We start from the raw sequence: 19618 nt of genomic DNA, 5'->3' as shown, positions 1-19618 counted from the left end.
TGGTTAACCTGATCCAAAACACCCACCCACCCCACTCACACATGAAAACAAAAATCACCACAGCCAATCACAAACAAACAAGGCCAACCCCAACCTCTCTCACCACCAAAGGAACACAAGTGAATAGCACAGAACCTGCACAAACGATGCTGACACAAAACCCCACATATATTAAGTATAATAGAAACATTGCCACCCACCCCCACCCACCTTTCCCCCACCTTTCCCCTTCTTCTTCCTAATGTCTCAACAAATGAAATTGGGGGGGGGGGGGAGAGAGGCATTGCACATACTTTTGTAAACTAAGAAAATATTTAATGAAATACATAAAATAAAAAGCCAAGGTGGTGGCTGGGCCTGGGGAGTAGAGGAGGCAGGTCACAGGTGGTTTGATCTGACCCAGAATCCAGTCAGACCAACTGCAGTAAAAGCCTATTATGCTGGAGACAACCAGGTGTGAGGGGTTCATGTGCAACCAAGAGACCACGGCTGCTGAGGATGCAGAAATGAGCCACAAGCTCTACTGCGGTAAGCCACATGTGTCTGAAAACCGGTTGCTGGAAGCTGCAGGAAGGGAGAGCTGCTGCTACTGCACTCATGCCCTGCTTTGGGGCTTTCCATTGGGGAATCTGGTTGGCCACTGTGAGAACAGGATCCTGGACTAGATGGGGCCTCTTTGGTCTCATCCAGCAGCCAAGCTCTTCTTATGTCCTTATGACAGCCCCTTTGTTTCTCCAGCAAAGGAACACCCCATCGCAACCCTTTCAAAGTCATGAGCCTGGACTGGGGCTTCTTGGGCTGCAAAGCCTTAAGAGGCAAACTCCTGCGCATTGGCTGCTCATTCAGAGGGCAGTTCTCATTTCAGAAAGAGGAATAATGCCACTGTTGCCCCCACCGCTAGACACTAGGAATAATGCCACTGTTGCCCCCACCTGAGACAATTGCTTAATGCGGTCTAATGGTAGGGCCGGCTCATTTCTCTCTCAAATGCACCTTTCAATCCCCCTTGCTCAGCATCTCGTATTTTTTAAGCCCTCAAGATGGGGCAGGATATATAACTCAAGACAAGATTCCAGTGGGCAAAGAGTGTGTGTATATGTGAAGAACCGGGGAACTCACCATTCCTGAGGCAATTCCTTTGGCAAAGCTGACCTTCTGCTCCCAGGGAAATGGATCCTGCAAGGCAAAAAAGAAGGCCCTCATTAACATGTTCCTTAAACAAGCAACATATCTGTAGTGGATGAAAGGCGCAATGCTCTTTTCAAAGTCTTTCCCAGCGTGACATTGCGGCTGTGCCGGCTGGGGCTGATGGGAGTTAAGAGTACAAAACAACTGGAGGCACCAGGCCTGGGGGAGACTACTTTAGAAGCTGAGAGCTTTAGTGGCCAAGAGCCAGTGCACTTTTAGGGTCTAATTTCTCCTTGCTCCTCTGACAAGCTGCCTTCACTCACCATGTTCCGGAGGAAATCCTTCAGAGTCCCGCCTTCAATGTACTCTGTGAGAAGGTTCAGCTTCTTGTCCTTGTATAGCACACCAATGAATTTCAGGACGTTGGGGTGATCCAAGCTGCGCATCACCTTCACCTGAAAAGACAAGACAGCAGTCCAAGGGTTTGGGATGCACTGAGACCTCCTTTTTACTGCTGCTGCTGCTTCTTTTTTTAAAGAAAACAAAATAAAAAGTATTTGAAGTCTAAGCAGCTCTTGCAGTCCCATCTGAGGGACTGATGCGATCCACACTTGCTCACCTTCAGAACTGCTGTAGCATCAGGGAGCCCAGGTGTGTTGGCCTTGAAGAATATATATTCCACCCTGCCAGTACAGGTTAGAGCATCAGACTGCAATCTGGGAGACCAAGGTCCAAGCCCCCTCTCAGTCACAAAGCTCACTGGGCACCCTTGGGCCAGTCACTCTTTCTCAGTCTAACCAACAGGGCTGTTACGAGAGTACAATGGGGAAGCAGAGAACTGTGTGTGACACCTTTGGGTTCCTTGGACAAAAGGTGGACCATACATGTAATACTTTTTTAAAAAGAAAAGAAATAAAAATAGAAATGAAATATAAACATGCAAGAAAGTACATAAACAAAACCGGGTGGAACTGTGTGTTGAATGGTTTCTTTAAATTGTTCCCGATGTGTATGTCTTTAAGGGGCCAGAGCAAGGGCCAGAGCAAAATAACGAGACCCAGCATTACAGCTGTGAAACATAGCAGGTGCTGCTGAGTTGTATTGATTAAGCTGTGTCAGCAATTGGGTGTAGTATATAAGGAGCAGCACCTAGCTCTCCCATTACCCTGGGGGATGGGTTGGTGGTTGGGTCTGGTTTGTTGTTGATGTATTTAGTGTATAAGGAGCTTTTGTTTTTGTAATTAAAACCTTGTTTAAGCTATTTTTGAGTCCCTTTTTAATGCATGGTCTCCCCAGCAAGCTCTCTGCAGCGCTACCATACTGCAAATAGCCAACACTGTGCAGTGGTAAGTTTGATGGGAAACAGGAAGGGTGCAGCAAGAGGTTTAACAATGTCATCGCTGGCAAATGGAGGGGCACTGGGGCCTCACTTCAAGCAGCAACATATTTCTTTTTTATATATAAATTTATTTATTTGTTTTTTCAGATTAAAATTTTACAGTCACATATCCAACATACAACATAGAAACAAGATTCCAAAGAATCTCCTGGACTTCCTTTCTCCCCCCCTTTGTGTGTCCTATTGTCAATCATTTCCTCCTGCATCTTTTATAATAATCCAAATCTTTTACCTCTCCATTGTGTCCAAAATTCACCATTAAACTACAAGTGTTATTCCAATCCTACTAATGATTTTAACTGTTTACAATGGTTTTTAAGATAAATTATAAATTTTCCCCATTCCTTATTAAAATTTTTGGTCTTCCTGATTTCTGATTCTTCCGGTCATTTTAGTCATTTCGACATAATCCATCAACTTGATCTGCCATTCTGCAGCAACACATTTCAGCCCAGCTCTAGCTCTCCAGAGCGATGCGCAGCATTAAATGCAACCCAAGTCTTGGGCATTATCTGCACGGCTTAAAAGCCAAAGAGGAGCAGCACATGACAGAATGTTCTTTTGCTCTCTTCTAAGTGGGCAGCCATGGGGTGATCTTCCTGAGCCCCCATTCCTATCGAGGCTGCTGTATAGCAGGACAGCTTAATGCACCCGTTTCAGGACCTGCTTGAAACAGCTGTGCCTACCTCTGTCAAGAAGGTCTTCTGCGTTTCCTCGTCACAACGGATCAGCTCCTTCATCACCATCACTTTCCCTGTTGCTTTGTGAGTCACCTGAACAGCAAAAGTGAGAAGAACTTAACACGGCGCTTCTAAACCGTTGCATGATCTCACTGACCCTTGCAAGATCTCCGTAAAGGGTCACTGGCAGCAGAGTGGCTTCCCCAGGCCTCTTAAGGGTTGTACTTGGCAGAATCAGGAAGGAGCTCTGCACTCCCACAGACCTCCTGTCCTCCTCTCACACTTGGGAATTAACACAATTAACACATTACTTGATCAAAGCAGGAAGTAATGTGTGTGCACACCCAAGGAGGGAGCTCATGGCTTGCTCCTGTACCTCCAGCCCAAGGTTTAGAGGGCTGTCTGAACGCAGTGGGCGCATTCTTGTCAGTTTACACCTGTCCGCTGTGCTAACAAGATCGCTTCTGTGAAGCAGAGAAACGGAACACCCCACTTTTAGGCCTGGAAAACCCAAAAGAAAGCCTCCTGTTTTAGAGAGCTTGTTTCAGTCTATCCGCTTAGAAAGAGAGCTGGTGACGATGTGAACAAGGTCTGTAATGAACAGATTGAAAGCAAACCAAAGGGAGAGGTATGCTGAGCTCTGTGTGTCATATCCCCATCTTGATGCCTTCAGCAGTGAAGAGCCGCTATATTGTCATTTATGATCGCTATCATTTTTGTTACTGTTGTTAATAGTATTATTTCAGTTCATTACCTGCCCTTCGCCCTAAGGTCCCAGGGTAGGTTACAACAATTTAAAACACAACATTTAAACAACATAAAATTGCAAAAATAGGGTGGGTCCTAAAATTAGAGAGGTAGTGTGGTGTAGCACTTAAAGAGTGTGGAACTAGGGTTTGGGAGGTAAAGGTAAAGGTACCCCTGACCATTAGGCCCAGTTGCAAATGACTCTGGGGTTGCGGCGCTCATCTCGCTTTATTGGCCGAGGGAGCTGGCGTATAGCTTCCGGGTCATGTGGCCAGCATGTGGCCGGGTCATGTGGCGAAACCAGAGCAGCGCACGGAAACACTTTTTACCTTCCCGCCGGAGCCGTACCTATTTATCTACTTGCACTTTGACGGGCTTTCGAAACCTCCCACTCTGCCACGAAGCTCATTGGGGGTGACCCTGGACCAGTCACTCATTTTCAGTCTACCCTACCTCACAGGGCTGTTGTGGGAATTAAATGAGGGGAGAACCACGCACGCTAACTTGAGCTCCTTGGAGTAAAAGACAGGATATAAACGCAATAAATAAATAAATAAATAAATAATGGATATACATATCAGGTGTCTGAATTAGATTCTGAATTAGAAGACAAGAGGAGGAGGATGTCGCCTGCACTGGGCCTGACTGGTCAAGCACATAATGAGGGGCAGCAACTTGCATGAGACGTTTGACACCCCTGTGACTGAAACAGAAGACAACGACAACCAGCAGTCTTAACCAGTTTTATTTGTGATACATAGCTTTGTTTTGCTTTTATCTAGGTGTTTTTTTACTTGAATGTTTTTGTATTGTTATTGACTTTATGTAAACAGCATAGTTGTTGCTGTTTTTTTACTACAGTAAGTGGTATTACATTTTTTGCAGGTAATCTAAAAATCCCCTGCTTTTCCAAAACAAATGTGCAGCAGCAGAGGAGAGGAGGGTGCTAGGTTGTTGTACGTCTCCTTTAAAAGGAAGGCCATGCAGGAAGGACGTTCAGAAGACAAGGACAAGCCGGATGCTCCCCCCCAACCAACGCAGTAGCCTTGCAGAATGTGGAGTGTTGGGGCGTCGGCTGCAGCCCAGGGTGGGGGTGGGCAGCGTGCACAAATCAGAGGCCGGGGTTAGTCTGAGGGCTCTCGCCTGAGTGGGGATGCTCATCACAAGGCATGCTGCAAAGAGAGCACTGGGCTTACCTGCACCTGCTACGTGCCTACCCACAGAAGAGGAAGGAGAAGGAGAAGAAACAGGTTCATTAGTAAGAAAAGGTAAAGAGGAGCTGGAATGTGGCATATACCCAAGGATGCAGGCTGAAACAGGGCATGGTTATAAGCCCCTTCCCAGGGTCATAAGAACATAAGAAGAGCTTGCTGGATCAGGCCAATGGCCCATCTCCCTGTTCTCACAGGGGCCAGCCAGATGCCCCAGATGCCAACAAGCAGGAAACAATCACTAGAGTCCTCTCCCCTCCTGTAGTTCCCAGCAATGGGGATTCAGAAGCATCGCTGCCTCCAGCTGTGGTGGGCAGAGCACAGCCGTTGTGGCTGGTAGCCATGGATAGCTCTCGTCTACCTAATCTTTCCCTAATCTTCTTTTAAAGCCATCTTGGTTGGTATCCTTCACAGCCTCCTGTGGCAGCGAGTTCCACAGGTTAATTGCGTGCTGCATGGAGGAGTACTTTCTTTTCTCCGTCCTGAAACTTGCTTCCACATTGTGGCAGAGTCGAAATATAGGACAGACTATCCCCAAATCAGAACTCCAGGTGTTCTGGAGGATGGAGCAGGGCCACGGATGAACTCAGGCTGAGAAGCTGTGGTCCAACAGGGCCACCTTTTTCCTAAACAGGAGAATTGGCTCAAGCACAAAGTTTTGACAGAAGGTGAAATGATTGGCAAACAGAGCATCAGTGCCGAAGAAGCTTAGGTATGGCCACTCAGGCTCTTGGGCCCCAGATCAGGATGAAGGTGGGGAGAGCCAACTTAAAACTCTGCAGTCAGAGATGTGTAGGAAGTTGCTTTATACTACATCAGGCATTGGCTCATCTACTTCAGCACTGTCTACACTGACTGGCAGCAATGGCATCAGGGTTCCAAGCAGAAGCCTCTCCCAGCCCTACCTAGAGATGCTGGGGACTGAACCTGGAACCTGCTGCAAGCAAAGCAGATGCTCTAACAACCACTGAGCTATGGCCCTTTCCCATTCAGTGTCAGCTGCACCAACTTCAAGGACAGCAAAAGGAACAGTGAAACAATTGCTGGGAGAAACCTGATGGGACAAATGATGATCCTGATTAATGAAACACCATTAATGTGAGAAGCAGACACGCCCCGTTCCGGGGTAGGGAGATCTGTTGGGAGAGAAAGGTAAGTGAGTATCTGCGACAGTTTCCTCACCTTGATAGCCTGGCCGAAGAAGCCTTTTCCCAAAACCTCCCCGTGGATCAGATCACAGGGGCGGAAGATCTGCTGGGAACCACTTGTGGATGAGCGGAGCGATTCAGAACGGCTGATATCCCGGCTGAGGAGGAGCGGTTCCTTTGGGGAGCTGGGGCCAGGGGACTTGGAGATGCTGTTGCTTCGCCTGAGTGGAAGACGCAACCAAGGTTAGATCTTTTGCTGGAAGTCCAAGCTGCAGGCTCCCTGTTCTCCAGCTCATTGGGATGGGAGGAAGGATGCACACGAAGCACACCTAGGTTCGCCAGACCACGCTCCATAATAAATGAACATGTGTAACAACAGTATAAAAGAAGCCACACTGTGATCGAATTCAAGGCTGCATTTAGTACGCCACACAAAATGAAATCAGATTGGATGCACTGTGCCGTGATCACAGGAGGGGGGGGGGCACTTAAAAAAAAATTTATTATTATAAAAAATATTTACATACTGCTGTTTCATAAAAAACGTACTACAGTGGTTTACAACAGTATCATGGAACCAAGTTGTTCAGGGCTTTGTAAATCTATATAGTAACCTTGAATTTTTGTCCTGGGAGCACTCTTGTCAAAGTTCATGTGACTTATGTCTTGGTACCAAACTTATCCAATATTGTCCTTATTTATCACAGTTACAAACCACTGTATTCTCCAAGGAGCTCAATGTGATGTACTGTCAGGCTTGAGGAATTCTCTCCCTCCCCCCAATGTTTTCAAGAAGCAGGGAAGAAACAAGGAGGCTCTTATGATTTATTCAGTCATTACGGCAGAAGATGAAGAATCCGGTCCTTCCTCCATGATGGAAGGCGGAGGAGCCAGAGTGAGCAACTCCCTCTTTCCCAACAGCATCTGACCCTATGGTGGCCCCCCAGGGTCAAATGCCTCTGTGTCCGTTGCTCTTGCACCCTTAACGAACGTCGGGTTCTAGGGGATGGCGGATCATCTATGCTGTCAAATGAAGTGTCCGCTGGCTGCTCTGTCTCTCCCCCTGCTTCTCCTAACACCTCATAACTTAGCTGCTCGCTTGTCTCTGACTTGTTATCTCCCTCATAGTTTGGCTGTAACTCAACACAACCTCCCTCAGCTACAGGAGAAGGGGTAGGGGGTGATTGCCACCATTCCTCTTCCTCTTCATTCCAGTCCCTGACATGTACATAGTTCTCCCTCTCCTCATATGATCACCACAACAACCCTGTGAGGTAGGCAGGACTGTGAGGCAATGACTGGCCCGTGGTCACCCAGGGAGCCTCATGGTTGAGAGGGGATTCATACCCTGGTCTCCCAAAGTCCTAGTCCAACTTTTGCACTGCACTGGCTCTTAGTAGTCCTTAGCAGCAAGTAGGGCAGGAGGCAGGAATGTGTTGGATACACGCATTAGGTCTTGAAAGACCTACATTGGCTCCCAGTACGTTTCCGAGCACAATTCAAAGTGTTGGTGTTGACCTTTAAAGCCCTAAACGGCCTCGGTCAAGTATATCTGAAGGAGCGCCTCCACCCCCATCATTCTGCCCGGACGCTGAGATCCAGGGCCTAGGGCCTTCTGGCGGTTCCCTCATTGCGAGAAGCAAAGCTACAGGGAACCAGGCAGAGGGCCTTCTCGGTAGTGGCGCCCGCCCTGTGGAACGCCCTTCCAGCAGATGTCAAAACGATAAACAACTACCTGACATTCAGAAGACATCTTAAGGCAGCCCTGTTCAGGGAAGTTTTAAACGTGTGATATTTTACTGTATTTTTGGTTTCTATGGAAGCCGCCCAGAGTGGCTGGGGAGGCCCAGCCAGATGGGCAGGGTATAAATAATAAATTATTATTATTATTATTATTATTATTAGAGTAGCAGGCCTTCCCCAAAATGGAATCTTCCAGATGTTTTGGTCCACAACTCCCATCAGCTTCAGCCAGCGGAGAATACTGCAGTTCAAAACCGCCGGAGGGTGCCAGGTTGAGAGGAGCACTGTGTTAGAGGGGTCAGCCTAAATTCCTCTAGTCCAACCTCCTGCAAACTGAAAAGCTATATAGGCAAAATAAAATGATAGTTGGAAGTCAGTAAAAATTTTGGGGGTAGCCTCCCCTGGCCTTGGTACCTGAGGGAGCGACGCCGCAGCGTTCCTTCCAGGTTCTCCTTCAGGTCCAGAGCTGATATAGGGCAGGGAGAAGAGGGCTTTTTCGTGCGCCCGGGCATCCGGGCATCCAGACGCAGTCTGTCGAGGCGCTGAGAGACGGGGTCATGCTCGATCAATAGCTGGAGGGTTTGGCTCGTCTTGCGAATCAGATCCTCTATCTGAGAAGTGAACCCAGGAATAAGGAAGTTGCACATTGAAGGCGAGAGAGACCTCCGAGGGAGCATCTCCAGGGGTCATTCAAACAGAAAGTTGTTGATAGCTCAGACATCCTGGCATTGGTAAACTAACCTCACACAAAAACCTCAGCCTTAGCCTTAATTCAGCCTACAAGAGGTTTACTCATGGGCAAATCAGGACGCAGGTTTCTGTGACTGTCCACAGTTAATTATGTAATTATGGCTGTCTCTGTACTCTCTGCATTTCTTCTCCTCACTGCTTACAATCCTACATATATGCCTGCAATATGCTGATGACCCACAGCTGTACTTCTCCTTTACATCTGAAGATGTGGCAGTGGATGTGCTGGACCATTGCCTTGCCTCATTAACGGACTGGATGAAAGCCAACAAACTGAAGCTCAATCCAGCTTAAGACTCAGGCACTGTTAGAGGGGGGTTCCCTAGAATGGATGGATTGGATGTTACCTGCTCCTGATAGGGCTACGCTCCCTCTGAAGTACATAGCTTGGGGGTACTTCTGGAACCCTTGCTTTGCTTGAGGTTCAGGTGGCCTCAGAGACATGGAGTGCCTGCCATCAGCTTCGGCTGGTGGCCTAGCTGTATCCCATTTGGACAGGGATAGCCTAACTTCTGTCGTCTATGTACTGGCAACCTCTGGGTCAGATTACTTCAACACGTTATACATAGGGCTGCCTCTGAAGAAAGTTTAGAAACTTCAGCTGGTGCAGAATTTGGCGGCCAGGCTGCTCGCCAGTGGAAAACAGTTTGAGCATATTATACTGGCCTGACTGCACAGGCTGCCAATTAGTTCATGGGCCCAATTCAAAGTGCTGGTTTTGACTGTAAATCCTTTAACGGCTGGAATTAGTGCAGTTACAGGTGCCACATAAAACCAATTCTGCATTTTTAAGAACTTGATCTTTTGGCATGACAGCACCTACACTTCGGAACTATTGACACCAGGCAGGCGCCTTCACTCTTTTTGGCACATGCAAAAAACATTTTTGTCTAGCAGGCCTACCCAGTTGTTTAGAAAGCTGATTTGAGTTTTAATCTGTTTTCAGAGTACTGTTAATTTAACTTTTCGAATGTCTTGAATTATTGTTAATTCTTCTCAACAATTTTATTGCTTTATCTTTTTTGTAAATCGCTTTGGGGGGGGGGTTACAATCAAGCAGTGTATAAACATTACAAAATAAATGAACGAACAAATAATGCACCTGACAAAGTGGCCCTCAGTCCACAAAAGCTTATTATGCACTAATAAATTTTGTTAGAATCTTGCGGCACCTTAAAAACCTACGTTGTTCAAACTGTTTGCAGTAGCCCATATTCCAGTGAGGGGTCTTGTATTTATGCCACATATGAAAGAGAAGGAATTGCCCACAACTCACAAATGTGAGAACTTTGCTTGTGCCTTGAGATATATTGAAGACAATTGAGGGACCAGACCAAAGGCCCCAGTGGCTAAGAAAAGACAACAACCCTGCCTTATACCCAAGTCTGTCTATTGGTCCATCTATAGTGCAGAGTTGTCTACTCCAGCCTTCACCAACTCCCATCAGCCATATGACACAGGGGCTGATGGGAGTTGTAGTCTAAAACACTTGGAGGGCACAAGGCTGGTCAACTGGCACCTGTTCTCCAGGGTTCCCATCAGAGATCTTTATAGCTATGCCATGGATCAATCCTGAGCCCTTCTGCATGCAAAGCATTTGCACCAGCCTTGAGCTATTCTCTCTTCTCCATTCTGTTCTATTTCCCAAATCACCAGGAGCAAGAAGTGAACTTAAAGAGACGTCCAGGCTGTACCTCTTCTGTTTGTAGTGTGCGAATCGGGGTCCCATTGATCTCCAGGATCTTGTCTCCAGGGTGAATAGCGTTCTGGACATCAGGACTAATATGCAGTCGGTTGACTCTATAAACAAAGAGGGAGGGTCATGTGACAGCAGAACTATTTTTATTTTCCTGGGTCTTCAAGGAGTAACAACATGAATTGCACTACTCCAAAGACCACGGAAGAGTGAAACTTCCATAAAAGTGCAGTGGTCAGTGTTAAAATTAACAAATAAATTACATATTATCCTTAAAATAATCTGAGTTTTGCTTATAAAACAAATAAACATGACTAAGAGAAGAAAAATATAGAAAGGTGACATTAGATTGTCAAGATACATTTAGCACTGTGATGTCTTCATATCTCCATGACAATTTAATGAAATAGAAACCTAGAACTGTAGAGCTGGAAGGGACCACAAGGGTCATCTAGTCCAACCCCAGGCAATGCTGCCTATAGTCATCTCTGGGTGGGCTCTTCCCTGTTCTCTATTATCAGTCACATCCTCCAGTACTGGTTCCTCACAGACACACCTTCTACCTTGCACTGGTTTGCCATTAGATCTCCCCCAATTCTATCATAGATTCCATTAAATGTCCATAATTAAAATAGGCAATTAAACAACACAGCAATTTAATATTGCATTGTTTAACTGCATATTTTAACTACAAGCGTTTATACTGTAATGCTTGTGTGTTTGGCTTTTATACTTAAACTTGGCTTAGACATGTGTTTTGGCATTAAGGAGTATACAAACTGATTTATCACCCACTCTTTCACTTGGACGCTAGTGGCATAGGTTGAGCAGCCACCTTCGACAGCCACCGTGAATCCTCGCTTGCCATCAGTGGCCGCAGGCATGGAGATGAGGGTCAGCGTGTAGGGCAGCTGTTCACACAGGAACTCGGTGGACAACCTCTCAATCATCGGAGTCAGAACAATCTGGTTATGGCATTTGCCACTAAACAGAAGAGTGGAGAATGTTATGCTGGAACTGCCAGATCCATCCCTCCCCTCTCCACACCTCTAATAATAATAATAATAATAATAATAATAATAATAATAATAATAATAATAATTTATACCCCGCCCATCTGGCTGAGTTTCCCCAGCAACTCTGGGCAGCTTCCAATCAAGTGTTAAAAACAATACAGCGTTAAATATTAAAAACTTCCCGAAACAGGGCTGCCTTCAGATGTCTTTTAAAGAGAAGATAGCTGCTTATTTCCTTCACATCTGAAGGGAGGGCATTCCACAGGGCGGGCACCACTACCAAGAAGGCCCTTTGCCTGGTTCCCTGTAGCTTTAGTTCTCGCAGTGAGAGAACCGCCAGAAGGCCCTCGGCACTGGATCTCAGTGTCTGGGCTGAACGATGGAGATGGAGACGCTCCTTCAGGTATACAGGACTGAAGCCGTTTAGGGCTTTAAAGGTCAGCACCAACACTTTGAATTGTGCTCGGAAACGTACTGGGAGCCAATGCAGATCTCTCAGGACCAGTGTTATGTGTTCCCGGTGGCCACTCCCAGTCACCAGTCTAGCTGCCACATTCTGCATTAATTGCAGTTTCAGGTCACCTTCAAAGGTAGCCCCACATAGAGTGCATTGCAGTAGTCCAAGCATTGGACCCCCCTGCCTGCATTCCACCCCCCTACCCCCAACGGTTGCAGTATGGGCTTCTAACTTCCCCTTACCAGTAGAGGGCAGAGTGCTGCACCAATGCATACGTGTCGCCATCTTCAATGATCACCTTGCAGCTCATACACGCAAAGCATTCTGGGTGGTACTTGTATTCACCAGCCACCTGCAGAGAAGCAAGGTTTAAGCCAAGGTGGAGAGCAGACAAAGGCAAAACAACAAAGGTGCTTTCAGACCCAGAAAAGTCAAGAGAGAAATCTCAACCATGCATTAGCCACATCAACCCTTTTCCTGAAACCGGACAGCACACCGCAGGGTCAAACCAAGGTTTGCAATTGCTGGCCGGAGGGGCATTTTGTCACTTTGGGTGCTCCTGGAAAAGCAGGCCTAACTTAAAAGCATGTGAGAGAAGGGAGGAAGAGGAGGATGTTGGAAGGAGTGTGGGTGTTACCTGTCTCACATGGGGGCTTAATAGTTAAACTATGGAACTCGCTCCCACAGGAGCCAATGATGGCCACCAGCCTATATAGATTTAATAGAGGATTAGACAAATTCACGGTGGAGAGGGCTGTCAGTGGCTACTATGCTCTGCCTCCACAGTTGGAGATAGTAATGCTTCTGAATACCAAGAGCTGGAAGCTACAGGAAGGGAGGGGGCTTTTGTGCTCAGGGACTGCTTGTGGGTTTCCCATTAGGGCATCTGTTTGGCTTCAATTTTACTTGTGCCCATTTCAATCAGCCTGCCTGGTTGAAGGCAGGCTGGTTGAAATGGCACAAGTTAAATGTGTATAAGTTGGAATTGTACTGTAACAGCATATACATGAATACAGTACCGTACAGGTATTTGGGGCTGCGCTTCCCCTAGAATCCACTAGGGGTCTCAAAAAGCATTTTTAAAAAATGCCTCTTGCTAGGGGAAATGAGCTGTTGGCCTGCAGAGTTTCCCCTACAGCAGTTGTCTTCAACCTTTCAAAACTCGGGACTCCACCTTCAGCCCTAACATGCATTTGGGGACCTGTTTCTTAACTTTCTACAGCATCTCAGATTCAGAGCTAAGTGCTGTCTAGTCTAGAGGCCCTAATAAGCTTTAAATCAAGACATGGAGAGTTTTGCCTGCAGTCAGAAGAAAGATACCTTCACTTTGTTCTGAATAATTTTATATACCGTATTTTTCGCTCTATAACACGCACCAGACCATAACACGCACGTAGTTTTTAGAGGAGGAAAATCCGTAGGCATGCCACCTGTAGGCATTCCCTCCATAACACGCACAGACATTTCCCCTTACTTTTTAGGAGGAAAAAAGTGAGTGTTATGGTGCAAAAAATACGGTATTTATATTAACGTACTGCATTTATATCCCACCTTTTCTTCCATGGAGCTCAAGATGAAATCATACTGATGCTTTAACCACTACACCACGCTGGCTCTCAGTCCCACACTTCAGTGCAGACTCACTCAACCTGGTGCCCTCCTGCCATTTTGGACTACAGTTCCCACCAGCCCCTGCATCATTCAGCCCAGAGACAATGTTCTACAACTCTGGCCCAATCCTGGGCACAGATGTGTTCACACACACACAGGTGAGTGTGAATGAAAGGAAGTGTGTCCTTTCTGCCAGCAATGGATGATGCAGAACCAGCATACTGCAGTGGTGGTTAGAGGGTCAGACTGGTACCTGGGAGACCAGGGTTCAAATCTCCACTCAACCATGAAGCTCACTGGGTGACCTTGGGCCAGTCACTACAGTGGTACCTTAGGTTAAGTACTTAATTCATTCCGGAGGTCTGTACTTAACCTGAAACTGTTCTTAACCTGAAGCACCACTTTGGCTAATGGGGCCTCCTGATGCTGCCGCGTCGCCGGAGCCCGATTTCTGTTCTCATCCTGAAGCACTATTTCTGGGTTAGCGGAGTCTTTAACCTGAAGTGTATGTAACCTTAAGCGTATGTAACCTGAGGTACCACTGTATTTGTCAACTCTAGCCTACCCTCAAAGGACGTTGGGTAGATGAAATGAGGAGCAGAAGAACCAAGTACAGTACATCACTTTGTGGGAACACAGAAACATAGAATCGTAGACTTGGGAGGGACTCCAAGGGTCATCTAGTCCAACCCCCTGCAATGCAGAAATCTCAGCTAAAGCATCCATGGCAGATGGGATGTAAGTGTAAATAAATAAACTGACCATATCACACGACATAGGAAGTTGTTTTAGACTGATTCAGATTCTTGGCCCATCTAGCTCAGTATTGTCTACACTGACAGGCAGCATCTTTCCAGGGTTTCAGATAAGGGACATTCCCAGCTGTACCTAGAGATGCTGCCGGGGACTGAACCTGGGACCTTCTGCATGCAAAGCAGGGTCTCTACCACTGAGCCACGGCTTCCCCCCGGAAGTACCATGTACATCACCACAATTGTGTTCCTTGGATGAAGAGTGGGATATAAATGCAACAGCAATAACGGAATTGTTTGGAAGCAAAAAGCATGCTCCTTTGGGTTTTTTTGCAAAAGGATGCACCTCCCACTGAAAAAATCTTCCATTTGCCAAACCTGTTGAGAGGTTCAATATCATATTACAAAGACGGGAGCCTGAGTCCCAAGAACAAAGGCGAAGTGCCTTATGGCATGGGCAGCCTGGAGGCCCAACAGGAAACACTTTCGTCTTGTGCTCCGTCCCAAAACATTTCACAACAAAGCTGCTCCTCCTTCCTGCCAGGCCCTTCCCAGAAGACACACTTTGGGGGGGGGGGGGATACAGCCTGATATCATCATTAGGGCTTTGAATCCTAACCTTGCTCAGTCACTGTATTACAGAGTTGGAAGGGCCTCCAAAGGTCATTAGTCCAACCCGCTGCACTACAGGAATCACAGTTAATAATAATAATAATAATAATAATAATAATAATAATAATTTTTTATTTATACCCCGCCCTCCCCAGCCAAGGCCGGGCTCAGAGCGGCTTACAAGCAATAATAAAAACAAGATGAATGATTACAACTTAAAAACAAAAATAAAATACAACATTAAAATAATGGAACATTAAAATATTAAAATGTAGCCTCATTGCAGGAGAAGGAAAAGAAAAAAGAAAATGGGGGGGAGGGAATCAAATTGGCTCCAAGCCAAAGGCCAGGCGGAACAACTCTGTCTTACAGGCCCTGCGGAAAGAAATCAGATCCTGCAGGGCCCTGGTCACATGAGACAGAGCGTTCCACCAGTTAAGGAATCCCTGGCAGATGGTTATCCAAGAGAAAACCTCTAATGAAGGAAAGCCCACCGCCTTCCAAGGTAGTCCGTTCTGCTGTGGAACAGCTCTTCCAGTCAGCAAGTTCTTCCTAATGTGTAGTTGGAATCTCCTTTCTTGTAATTTGAATCCACTGGTTTGGGGTCCTACCCTCTGAAGCAGCAGGAAAGCAACACAGAGTAACTAGTAGAGATTTGAAGTGGCTTCGGATGCTGAGTTTCCCCCATCCTGCATCATCCTGCATCATCATTTGTATAGCACCCTATACTCCCAGGTCTCAGGGTTGTTCACAACATAAAATTCTGGGCACACTCAGAATGGGAAACAGAAACAATGCCAAATCCTTACCATGACTGGCCCAGTCATCAGCAGAGAGCAGCCGTGGCAAGACTCGCCAAATTTCCTCCAGTAGTCCTTATGGCAGTAGAGTTTCCCATCCTTTTCGTAGTACCAGTTTGTGAGGAGGTCCTGGCACTCGGAGCAACTAGGAGGCAAAACAAAGAATGGGAGGTAAGACCTACATCTGCCCACCTGCAACCCGCCAGGCTATGGAGTAAAGGGAAGTCCCTTTGGGGTGCTCTATGTCAGGCATGTCCATAATGTGTTTGGGGTGCCTAATACGGCCCCTGTGGCAGTTTATTTCCTGGGGTAAAATCCTAAAAAAACCTCAACAATTTTAATCATAAAAGAAGCTCAACAACTCCAACTCTTAAAAAAGCTCAACAACTTCAATCTTAAAAGGTCAACAACTTTGGTCGGCAACCACAGCCCTTCACTTCATCAAATGTGGCCCCCTTTGAAAAAAGTTTGGAGACCACTGCTCTAGGTAGTAAGCAATGAATAAACGCAGTAAATAATACTAAGAGCCATTCACCTTGCCCAGAGCAGACCCACTGAAATTAATGAGCCTGTCTATTAACTTCAGTGGGTCTACTCTGATCAGGGCCAGCACTTAATACCAACTAATGATAATACCAATAAGAATAAGGGTGGCCACTGCAATGACATATATATCTGTTTTTAAACCTAACATAATAGCTAAACTTTGCAATACCTCTACCAACTTTCCATTTTTGGGTAAGACTTCCCTTTTCTCTATACACTAATACACTACTCAGCACAGAAATAAAAAGCCTGGAAGGAAGCCAGAAGAACCTGGATTTAAGTCTCCAGACAAACTCCCCGGACCCAACCTGGGGAGCTCTGGCTGTTTTGGACTACGACTCCCATGAGCCCAATGCCAGCATGACCATATGATGCTGGGGCAGATGGGAAGAGTGGCTCAGACCTGTGGAACACTGGGGCCGGAGGATGTTGTAGTCCAGAGCGGCTGGAGGGCACCAGGTTGTACAAAGGCTGTCCCAAAAGTGATCTGCGGATGGGTGGATGAAGGCACTCCTCTGAGGCCCGCAAGAAAGCAGCATGGAGAAGGAAGCCTGAATGCTGAGGTGGTGGTCACTCTCCAGGACAAGAGGACGGCCTCTGACACCCCCCTCCACTGCAAAACTCATGATCCTTGGACCATTATGAACATAGCACCAAGGCCAGGCGACCATGCACACAGAACCAATGTCCCTAGCCCACAGGGCCAGGAGGCAGGTCAGAGTATAACTATTTCAGTGATTTGTAATGCTATTTCTAAGGCAGGTGCATGTCTCTCTCCAATAATGGACACAACATCACCAGGCTCTGCATATCACCACCTCCCAGGTGCGCAGCCTGAACTACTCTCTTGAAAACCCTCCAAGTCCTTCTCACAGGAGAGAGCAAGCTTCCTTTGCCCATCTGTTTCAGGACAATTGCTTCAAACTGTGTTTCATTTTCTGGTGGTACAAGGAGAGGGGATCCCAAATGATGACTGGGCTGCTGAACACTGCTTAGCATATACGAAAAGAAAGCAGTTTTTCACACCTCTGGAATTTACTCCCAGCAAGACGTAGAAATGGACACCCACTGAGATGGCTTTAAAAGAGGGCTAGACAAATTTCATGGAGAAAGGATGCCTATAGCCAGCAGCCACAATGGTTATATGCGATGTTCACTGCTGGAGGCAGTATGTCTCTGAATACTAGTTGCTGGAGGCTACAGGAGAGGAGCTTGCTGCCGCACTCAGGTCCTGCTTGAAGGCTTCCCACTGTGGCATCTGGGTGGCTGCTGTGCAGACAGAGGGGCACCCTTTTGCCTGATCCAACACTCTTCTTATGGAACCTCCAGGCCCAGAGGCAGTCTATCTAGATTCCTAGGTTCTTTGGGGTATTTGGTCCCTTTGAGAAGAAGAGATGCTAGTCTATATGGTCTTCCTTTGGCCTGATTCTCCCAGGCCACTGCTTACGGTCTTAAAGCAGCCTCCCCTAGGCTGAATAAGGAAGGGAGTGCTTAGCTACCGGTAATTACTCAGGTGTTTTTATACATAAGCCAGTGGGCCCTGCCCAACTTTTACCCAGATAAGCGAGCTAACCCTACTATAGAAACGCCGCCTCCTCAGCATGCAGCTGCGTGCCTGGAAGCATCAAATCTTGCCTCTCCTTCAGCTTCTAGCCTGTAACTTTAGTTGATAAGATTGACCTGGCAAGTGGGACCAATGAGCAAGGAGGTGCCTATCTGTACAGCGGCAAAAAGGATTTGGAATTGTTAAATAGCTGAGGATAGCCTTAGTGCCTGTCACTCTGAGAGAGGCAAGGTGCTCTACTCTTGGCACTGCACCAGATAAAACAACAGCAAGACTTGGGGAAAGAGAGAGCAAGTACCGGTAGTTAAGATTCCCACTGGGCTGGATGGTTTGTCCAAAATACTTGCTCGTCAGCATGCAGCGAACCCCGGCAGAAATTCCAAGATTTAGCTACAGGTTCAGATGCTGGACCTCTGGGCAAGGTCTTGTTTGGGGTGACGCACATGCCATTAGTCACATTCCAAGTAGGAACACGCTTCCTGCAATGACCGGGCAACCATAAACTCTGCTCATCCCTCCACCCCACCCTCCTCCCTTTCCTTAGAAGTGAGGAAAGCAGCTGACTAGCTGGTCCTAGAGGTCTGGGTCAGCCATCCCCAACCTGGTGCCCTCCAGATATTTTGCACAACTCCTGCCACTAGCCCCAGTCAGCAAGGTCATGTGGGACAACTACTTCCACCAACCCCAGTTAGCAAGGCTGAACAGGTGCTTTTTTCAGTATGTGCACTGAATTTCTATCTGGAGAGAGAGTTTTGGCTAGCCCTGTCGTTCAGGGCTCTCCACTATGGCCGCTGGTGCCTGCTCTAGCACCGGGTGCCGAGCAGCCTCCTGAAGGTGCTTCAAGTTCTCCTCCACACTGATGCTGGTACCCCTGGTTGTCACCGTATTAGGAATCCTCTCGGCTGCAGAGCACCCTGGGGGTTGTAGTCCAGGTCTGGCTGCTCAGCCTTTGCCCAACCTAAGTGCCATTCAGATGGTTCAGACTACAACTCCCATCAGCCCCACCATAATACAGTTGTGCTGGCTTGGGCTGATGGGAACTGCAGCCCGAAACATCTAGAGGGCACCAGGTTGGGGAAGGTTGCTCAGGACACCGGAAACCAAAGGAGGAGTTCCAGAGCAGCCCTTGTCCACTGAGCGAAATTCTAGGCATTGCAATCTGTGCTGCTTTATCTACAGAGGTTGCACGTTACAAATTCTAGGAAGCTGAGGAAAGTTGAAAGGGGGCTGCTGCTGCAACAGAATTCTGGGGGAAAGGTGAGGGGCTGAGGCGCGTTAAGAAAACCCATCCCTTGTGACGTCACGGTAAACAAATCCAGGCAGGGCAAATTCACAGAAGTCCGCCCAGGCCTGCAGAAGCTCAGTGCATATTCCCAAGGCTGCTTCAGAATGTGAGTGAAATTCCGGCTCAGAAATAACAAGTGCTTTAGCTTCACAAAGAGCTATGCACTGCATAGAATCACAGAGCTGGAAGGGATCCCAAGGGTCATCTAGTCCAACCCCCTGTAATGCAGGAATCCTTTGTCCAATGTAAGGCTTGAACCCACAACCCTGTAAGAGTCTCATGCTCAACTGACAGAGCAGGATTACGGTGCTGTTCCTAAGTGTTCAAAGCACACCATGTGAGTATTTCCACAATCATTACAGTCACCATGTTAAGGCAGACCCTATTTCAGATGGGAATGAGGAGTGGCTCAGAAATGATAGCTTGCCTAAGTCCACACCTTCACTCAAGAAGCTCATGCCTAATATTGGTTT

At 47.1% G+C, this 19618-nt stretch overlaps 1 protein-coding gene across 4 annotated transcripts in view; it reads right to left on the bottom strand.

Annotated features, from left to right (window-relative positions):
- LIMK2 (LIM domain kinase 2) overlaps positions 1 to 19618 on the bottom strand; it is a 57709-nt gene that overhangs the window by 8640 nt on the left and 29451 nt on the right. For 3 of the 4 annotated variants that reach the window (XM_082204045.1, XM_082204048.1, XM_082204046.1), the window contains 9 exons: positions 15760 to 15895; positions 12218 to 12327; positions 11298 to 11486; positions 10501 to 10606; positions 8471 to 8667; positions 6348 to 6534; positions 3214 to 3300; positions 1452 to 1583; positions 1120 to 1176 (listed from right to left, as the gene is read on the bottom strand). In XM_082204045.1, coding sequence (XP_082060171.1) covers positions 1120 to 1176; positions 1452 to 1583; positions 3214 to 3300; positions 6348 to 6534; positions 8471 to 8667; positions 10501 to 10606; positions 11298 to 11486; positions 12218 to 12327; positions 15760 to 15895 — 1201 coding nt within the window. The remainder of the gene's footprint in view (positions 1 to 1119; positions 1177 to 1451; positions 1584 to 3213; positions 3301 to 6347; positions 6535 to 8470; positions 8668 to 10500; positions 10607 to 11297; positions 11487 to 12217; positions 12328 to 15759; positions 15896 to 19618) is intronic. The other variant, XM_082204047.1, reaches the window with a different exon arrangement.

This window comes from Podarcis vaucheri (assembly GCF_965113315.1).
Source record: "Podarcis vaucheri genome assembly, chromosome: 16".
Taxonomy (NCBI): domain Eukaryota; kingdom Metazoa; phylum Chordata; class Lepidosauria; order Squamata; family Lacertidae; genus Podarcis; species Podarcis vaucheri.
This window is presented reverse-complemented; position numbering and strand designations above follow the sequence as displayed.